This window comes from Loxodonta africana, chromosome 19, assembly GCF_030014295.1.
Source record: "Loxodonta africana isolate mLoxAfr1 chromosome 19, mLoxAfr1.hap2, whole genome shotgun sequence".
NCBI classification, from domain to species: Eukaryota; Metazoa; Chordata; class Mammalia; order Proboscidea; family Elephantidae; genus Loxodonta; species Loxodonta africana.
The window spans coordinates 52,114,713-52,123,043 of record NC_087360.1 but is presented as its reverse complement, the minus strand read 5'-3'; the positions used below and the strand labels follow the sequence as shown (position 1 = coordinate 52,123,043).

At 49.0% G+C, this 8,331-nt stretch overlaps 1 protein-coding gene across 2 annotated transcripts in view; it reads right to left on the bottom strand.

Annotated features, from left to right (window-relative positions):
* Window positions 1-3,250: 3,250 nt before the first annotated feature.
* PEBP4 (phosphatidylethanolamine binding protein 4) overlaps window positions 3,251-8,331 on the bottom strand; it is a 276,596-nt gene continuing 271,515 nt past the window's right edge. For both annotated transcript variants that reach the window (XM_064272694.1, XM_064272695.1), the window contains one exon: window positions 3,251-7,537. In XM_064272694.1, coding sequence (XP_064128764.1) covers window positions 7,326-7,537 — 212 coding nt within the window. In that variant the 3' untranslated portion in view covers window positions 3,251-7,325. The remainder of the gene's footprint in view (window positions 7,538-8,331) is intronic.

The window sequence follows — 8,331 nt, the reverse complement described above, 5'->3', positions numbered from 1 at the left end:
TTTTGTTCCATTGGAGTAGAAGCCCAGGGGCCTGTGGCTGCCCTGGTCTCGGCCACTTCCCCAGGGAACTGACGCGTTTCCCCTCACTGCCAAGGACCAATTTAGCAACTCAGACCAACCACTTTTAGCTTCTTCTTTCCCTGGCCTGGTAGCAGAGAGGGGCCAGAGGTAAGGCTGCGTCTGCGTGCCTTCTTTGTGGATTATAAGGCCTGATTTCCCTCCTCTGCCTCCTCTTCCCCCCACCCCAAGAAAAAAAAACAAAAAACCCCATACGCACAATTTCCACTGCCACCAAAAATCCACTTGCCACATCAGGAGACTGCGAAGTGAGAGTTGTGGTTAGTCCTTGTCTGGTCCTGAGTGTAATCCAAGGTTAGTATGTCTGTCAGCGGTGGCTGGTGTGTTTGTAGATTGTGAATGAAGTGGGAGTGCGTATACGGAGATAGCATGTACATGCAAATAATATGTTCACATTTGCCCGTGCTGAACAATGCATGTATACAGAGCTTGCATGGATGTCTAGAAAGAGCTTGGCAGCGTTGATACCCTGGAGTGTCTAGCGAGTACATACACCATGTGATTTTGTGTGGGCTGCTGTATTTACAGTGTGTGTGTGCAGGATGCGTACAGTAGAGGTGTATGTAAGTATGTGTGTGCACATTTACATATGCAGAGTATTTGTGGATGGGCAGGGCCTGGTGCTAAGGATGTGGGAGAAGACAGGTGAGCCTTGGGCAATGGTGACCGGTCTCCACAGGGGCAAATGCTGGACTGCGGATGCCGTCCATGGATCAGGGATTGAGGGTATGCTAGTGAGCTGCAGATGTGGGTCTGTGTATACCTGTGGGAGCATTGGCTATGGCCCAGCAGCTGCTTTGTGTGCCTTTACGTCAAGAACCCTCACAGGCCTGTCAGGCCTTGTTCCTCAAGCCCCTTTCCCCCCAACGGGGTGCTACATCCCCTCCCTGCTTGAAATGCTTCCCTCTCTTTTCCTTGTTAGCCTGTCTTTCTCCTGACTCTGAACTTCTATAGGCCTCACAAGCACACAACTCTTGATAGGCTTTGTGTCTGCCCATATTCTCTCCCACGGTCAAAGCTTCCAGAGGGCAGAGACCATCTAAGTTTGTTTTGTAGTCCCTTCACTTGTTAGCACCCGGTTGAGCCTCTGTAAATACTGGAGACTGTCTGCTGCATGCTGGCCCTCCAGCTGCGGTGTGTATGCAAGTATCACTTTCTTTATGGTGATTTGAATGCATACCTCCAGCTGTTTCTGTGTATGTGTGTGAGTGTGTGTGGGTGTGACAGGGGATGTGGTGGCGGGTGGAGGGTTTGGGACTCCTCTAGGGTGCTGCCAATGTGCCATTGCTCTCCAGGCCCTAAAGGAAGTGCACTCAGCCCGCTTTTCTGCTTTCATCATGAGGATGGGAATGAGAGCTAGAACTCTGGGGCCCTGCCAGCCCAGCCTTTCTGACAGGTTCAGCCCCTTTCCTTTTAGCCCTCTATTCCCTGCCCAGAGGAATTATGCCAGTGAGGCAGACTTCAGCCCATAAGGAAAAAAAAAAAAAAAAAGAAAGGGCACTTTTGTGTCCTGCCCTCATTCAGAACAGTCTGGAGACCCTAAAGTTACGCCTCTGCTCTCTGCCCAGAGTGCAGACATACCACATGTGCTTCTTGCCTCTACTAGGCATGGAGGAGTCTTTTGAATAGGCTCCTTCTGGCCTAGACCTAGGAGAGGATGGGGTCTGTCCTGCTGCTTCTGGGGATGGGCTCTCCTGAAACCCTGTGGTCTCTAGATCCCCACATCTGTGTGCTTTGCTTAAACCTAGGCCTCCCACCAGGGTTTACTGGATCCTGTAGCCAAAAGCACTCGACTCTTTTCCATTTTCAAATCCAAGAATGCTCATTCTACCCAGTTCTGGCAGCTTCTGTTTACCTCCAAGCCAGAGGGATAGCGGTGGTGGCTTTCTCTCTACCGCTCCCAACAGAAGCTGTATGGACTCTCAGGATTCAGCAGGAGGGGGCCTCAGAGAACACCTTTCCTGAACTCTTTTACAGATGAAGAAAACCAAGGCCCAGAGAGGGGGCTGACTTGCCCAGGGTCACACAGCCCTGAATGGTAGAGCTGGAACTAAAATCAGGTTTCTGCTCCTGGTCAGGGGTTCCTTCAGCTCCATCACACCAAATGTCCTTATCTTTTTTCTTCTTCTTCTTCTATTTACTTTTTCTGATACCTTCTATTCCTTTCTTTTTCTATTGAAAGATTTTCTTTTTTCTCTTTCAAATGTCCCCTCTGTGTTCAGCAGGACAATTTGCATCTGGTGGCACCAAGGTGGCCTGTCCTGTCGTGATTTTCCTCAGTTCTTTCAAAAGCCTATTTTCCTTCCTGCCCACCACCCCCCCTCCCCGACATTCCCCAAGATATGCAAGAGGCCGTGTTCTCTCCTCTTCCTGAACTATCCTCTCCAGTTCCTTTTTCTCCTTCTAAGTACCAAGGCTCCTCTCTCTAACCTTAGTTTCCTGGTCTGTAAAATGGAGCCGAGAGTCTCAGAAAGGGAGAAATGGGCATTCCTGTGTGTGTGTGTGTCACATGCTTCCCAGCAGTTCCTAGGGGTAGATGGGAAAGTTAATTATAACCAGGATGAGAAGTGCTGTGAGATAATTGCAGGTAACATCAGGATAGCCAAGAGGGGAGGGCAGGACATCCTGGGATCGGGCAGCCCCTAGCCCACTTCTGCAAAGAGGATCAGACACCTGGAGAAGCTGGGAGGAGGGAGCATTCTGAGTGAAGGGTCTTTGTCTTTACAGAGAAATGCTTGTTAGTTGCTAAGGAACTGGGATGTCTTTCCTGATCCAAGTCTCTCCATGTTTTGCTTTGCTCGGGAGGGGGTTGTAGGGCTGAGATTTGAGGCTCCCTTGGCAGTTGGTCCTTTCCCTGGGGCCGCAGAGGCTATGATGGGTCTCTTGGGAGGGATTCTCACCTGGAAAAGATGGCTCTTTACCATTACCCTAAGCCTTACATCTGGTGGCTTGCTTAGTGGAGCTGGGGAGAACAGGTAAGGTGGGATTGGGAAGGAGAGGAGACATACATGCCAGGCGTTGTGCTAGGGCAATCCTCCATGCTACCTCGTTTAATCATGGCAATAAATCTTTTAAGGAAGCCATTTATTTCCATTTTTTTTTTTCATTGTCTGCTTTTTACAGTTGAGACACAGGCCCAGAGTAGTTAAGAAATTTGCCTGAGATCACAGCGTTATTAAGTAGTGGAAATTAGATGTGAATTTAGGTCTGCTAGTGTTTTTTTTTTTTTTTTTTAGTAAGAAAACCTGTGCTTTTAAAACTGCACCACTTAATGCATATACCAGGTTTTCTTCCCATCCCATGGCTGCTCAGCCCTAAGCTGGATTCCTCCTCTTCACAGTCATCACTGTCCTTATCATCATCCCCCTCATCAACATCAGGGAGTTTTCCTACATGGCTTTCCTTCCTTTCCCACCTTGCTTCCCTACCTAAGGGCACTTATCACACAGGTGTGTTTCTGGGAGGAGAGGGGTGGTTCCATGGTCTGGGCCTTGGGCAGGGGTGGGGGTGGTGATGGCGGTGGTGGTAATGGTTCTGGACTGAACTGGTTCCTTGCCCCATGAATATCCCAAAGCCCCACAAATCACACTTGGTCCAGATGGCCGAAGTTGGAGGAAGGGCAGACGCTTGGGGGAGCCTCCTTTAGGTTCTTCTGGAACTTCTAGCTCTCCCTATTTTGGCTCAGTCCAGCTCCCGAGTAAATAGAAGGCCTGGTATTCGTTTTATGTAGGCCAGAGAGTAAAATTAGAGTGCTGCTTACCTCTAATACTAGGAGTGAGAAGACTTGAGTTAACTCCAGATTCCACCATTACTAGTTGGGAAACAGGGAGTAGGTTATTTAGCTTATCAGAGTCTCATCTATGTAATGAGAATAATGGCACTGACATTATTATGTTGTTGTGACAAATGCATGAGGTAATATGTAGGAAACCCCTGTGAGCTGTGAAGCAGTATAGGAATGCAGTAAAGGAGATCATGCGTGCAAAGCACTCAGCACAGTGCCTGGTATGTAGAAAGTGCTCAGTAAATGGTATCTGCTAATGATGATGGTAATAATCACGTCTGTTCTCTCTCTCCCTGTAAAGGGGTCATTAACACTCCCTTATATTTTCCTTAGCTGTTTCGTTACAGATCTCAAAGCAACTCGCATTGTCCTCTTGTTTCTCCCTAGAGAAGCCAGTGAAAAGAAAGGGGTGAAAGGCTCAAGGAGTTTTGCAGCAGAAAATTGAGTCCAGAGTGGGTTTCCCCCAATGTCTCCCTGGCTTCCAGGATTCCCCTCTCTGCCACTGGGACCTCGTTCTCTGTGGCTTCCAGGGATCGACCTGTGGAAGGAACGGCTTTGGCCTATAGCCTGGGTCAGCTTTGTTTTATCTTCACATTTTGGGGGCAGGAGGGTGGGGATCTCTCCTGCAACTGAACTAAAAGCCCAAAACACCAGAGGACTAGAAAGGTGGGGGGCAAAAAAAAAAGGAATGAAAGCAAGCCGATAATTTCCTCGAAGGATAAACATCCGATTTTTTTTTCCTCACCCAAAATAAACATGCTAGCCACAAGGAATTAAAAGCAGAAGAGGGGAGGATATGTCTCCATTTGGGGCTGCTTGAGGAAGCTGACCTTCTATTTATCCCGGCCCTGGGCACCAACCGGAGCTGCCAATTACACTCCTGTCTGGTGGAGGTGGGGGCTGGGGAGAAGGCCCCAGGGAGTGTGAGGTTCACACATACCCAGAAAGTCCCTTTGGAGGCTGCCTTCTATGACATTGCAAATGGACTCTTCCTTTTCCCTTCTTATTTTAGCTTTTCTCGCATGTTTTGCCTGGTGGGGTAGAAGGGAGGGAGGAGCTTCAGGAGTTCCTGTGGCCTAGGATTCCTTTTGCTTTGGGGTGGTATCAAATGCTGTTCTAGAAAACAAGGATTTGGTGTCCATCACCTGGGCAGAGAACGAGTTTATTAGTGGGAGTGGGGAGCCCATTCACAAACTCAGTCTCCCACTCTATTGCGTTATTCAGCTCCCCAAGGCTAAAATTTTCCAACTAGCTACAAGAGGGCTAAGCCTGGATCAGAGCTCCTCTGCCTCTCAGCGAATGTGGAGCATGGCGTTGTTGTTAGGTGCCCTCGAGTCGGTTCTGACTCATAGCAACCCTACGTACAACAAAACGAAGCACTGCCTGCTCCTGTGCCATCCTCATAATTGTTGCTGTGTTTGAGCCCATTGTTGCAGCCGCTGTATCAATCCATCTAGTTGAGAGTCTCCCTTTTTTGATGACCCTCTGCTTTACCAAGCAGGATGTACCTCTCCAGGGCCTGGTCTCTCCTAACAACGTGTCCAAAGTACGTGAGCTGACGTCTCACTATCCTCACTCCAAGGAGCACTCTGGCTGTATTTCTTCCAAGACAGACTTGTTCATTCTTCTGGCAGTCCATGGTATATTCAATATTTACAGCCAACACCATAATTCAAAGGCATCAATTCTTTTTCAGTTTTCCTTATTCATTGTTCCACTTCTGCGTGCATATGAGGCAATTGAACATACCATGGTGCTAAGAAGGTAATAACCCCGTGCCCAGCTGCAGCCTGCCCCTTTCATCTGGGGATCTCAAAGCCCTGTGTGCACATGAGTCACCCTAGCCAAGGAGAGGGGGGTTATTAACTCTTGGAGGGAAGCTGAGCTGAGGGGGAAATTGGGAGGAGGCACTGAGAGGACTGGAGCTGGGAAGAGTAGGGGTTGGGGGTGGCTTGGGGAGCCATGCATGATTCAGGCTGTGAGACCATAACAGAGAGGTCTCTCCCAGAGGTTGGGGTCGGAGAGCCAAGTGACCTCCAGAGGAGGTCCAGGGGAGTTAGATGCCAAAATTCCTTTCCTGGGAGAAAAGGAATAGCCTGGGGATTATTCGTAGCGTTCTCAAAAGCATAAATCGGATTACGCCATTCTTCTCCCCGCTGCACCCGCCACTCTAAAACTTGAAGATCGCTGCAAAGCCTGGCATGTTGTGGTCTTTTGCCACCTCTTCAGCCAGTCTCCTCCTTGAATTCTTCCCTTCAATCTCCTGGCCTTTGACTTAAGGGAACATGTCATGCATGTCCCTTTCAGCCACAGGACCTTTGCAGGTGCTGTTTCCTCTCTCTGGAATGCTCTTCAGCCCTGCTGTCACTCACTTAGCATTATGGATCGAATTTTGTCCTCCCAAAATATGTGTTGTCAATCCTAACCTAGTGCCTGTGGTTATAATCCCATTTGGGAATCGGTTATCTTTGTTATGTTAATGAGGCAGGATTAGGGTAGGGTGTATCTTGAGTCAATCTTTTTTAAAATATAAAAGAGATTAAAAAAATCAAGTGAAACAAGCAGAGATGGGGGAAGAGAGATGCCAAGCCACATGAAGATGTTCCAGGAGCAGATGCTTGGAAGGGACAGGGACCTTCTTCCAGAGCCCACAGAGAGAGAAAACCTTCACCTAGGGCCAGCACCCTGAATTTAGATTTCTAGCCTCCTAAACTGTGAGAAAATAAATTTCTGTTGGGTAAAGCCGTCCACTTGTAGTATTTCTGATATAGCAGCACGAGATAACTAAGACACTTAGTTAACCCTACCCAGCCTTTCCGTCCTGAATTTAAACACCATTTCCTCTGAGAGGCCTTGCCTGAGCCTTCAGCCCTCCCCCTCCATCAAAAATCAGCCCCCTTTTACACACTCATAGCACTTATCACAGTTTGTTATAATTTGCTTGCGTTAGTCTGATGCCTGTTTCTCTCCCCAGCTAGAGTGTAAGCTCTGTGAGGCAAGTACCATATCTTGTCTGCCCTGTTTATCTGATATCTCCCCAGCAGCTAGCAGAAGGTCAGGCACATGATAGGTAGCAACAATACTTGTTAAATGAATGTTGTTGAATGTCAGAGCTGGAAAGGACCATGGCGATACACCAGCTGTACTCTGCCTCTTCTTCCCACCTCAGTTTCACAGCCGAGGAAGCGGAACGTTAGAGAGAATAAGTGATTTTGCTCAAGGGCACACAGTGACTCAGTGACAGTTCAGAGCTAAAGGTCCCTACCCTCTTCCTGCCTACAATCTATCCCCAGCCCCATCCCCCCCACTTGCATTTACTATAGAGCTCCAAGCCCCAGTGCCAGGCATTGCTTGATTTTCTCTTGTTGGTTTTTGAAGACATGTAAGGAAACAAAACACCAAATGAGACAACCTTGGATGATATTTTGTTTTCCTTTAATCTGAAAGATAAGTGGTTCCTTATTCAGAGGCCAGCCCATTGGAGGTAGGCACACACCTGGAAGAGGGAACCTAAGGCCTGGGATGCAGTTATCTCTGCTTTGCCCTTAGGCGCATTCCCACCTCCTCCAGGAGACTGGGCTGGCGAGTCCTCGTAGTTTTGGGTCAAGAACTGGGTGGATGCTTCCGGTTCATTGAAGTGAAAGCGGTTCAGAAATCTCTCCATATTCCAAGCGCCTGGAAGGACAAACAGACCACAGGAAGGCAGTGAGAGAGAATCATGGACTTCAGAGCTGGGAGCGGCCTGAGTGGAGACAGCAGAGGATGACCTTGGCCATTGAGCTGAAGGGGCATAGTGCCGGGGGTGCCTTCTGGTTCCTAGCTGGCAAGACAGCCCCTGGATATTAGCAGAGCTGGGAAGTAGCATGAATTTCTGGGTTGCCTGCTCCCCCGAGGACAATGGGACAAGAGGTCACTTTGAATATGTCTGGCTAGACTAAAAACTCAGATAGAGTAAGAGACTGCCTTTGGGTCTCCTTCAAGTGCCTTTTATTTATCATAACTCTGCCTTCTCATTCATATGCAGAAAGGAAATGCCCAATCAGGTGGGCTGCCCACTTCCTCCACCCACCCCTCTCTTCCTGCATGACCCCATGACTGAGGCCTTAATGCTTCCCTTCCTTTCACATCTGGTCACCCCAGCTGCTGGGTCTGAGATTAGCAGAAGTGCCTGGGCCACTCTTTCAGTCTTCTCCCCACAACCCAACCATCTCCTCTGCTGCTCCCAGGACACTCAGTGCAACAGTGTTCCTTCCCTGGCTGTGGTAGAGGTCAAGGGGCAGGGAGGACAGCCAGGGTGCTTCTCTCTCCACCTAGACACCTAGATCCAGGAGGTTGAGCAGAGTGTGAGAGAGCTGTCCCCAGGCTGGGACCTGGAGAAGCCCAGTCAATGCTGAAGTCAGCGGGGTCCCTTCTCAAGGGTAGAAAACACAGGAGTATAGGGGTAGGTGCATCTTCTGGGGCAAGTGTGA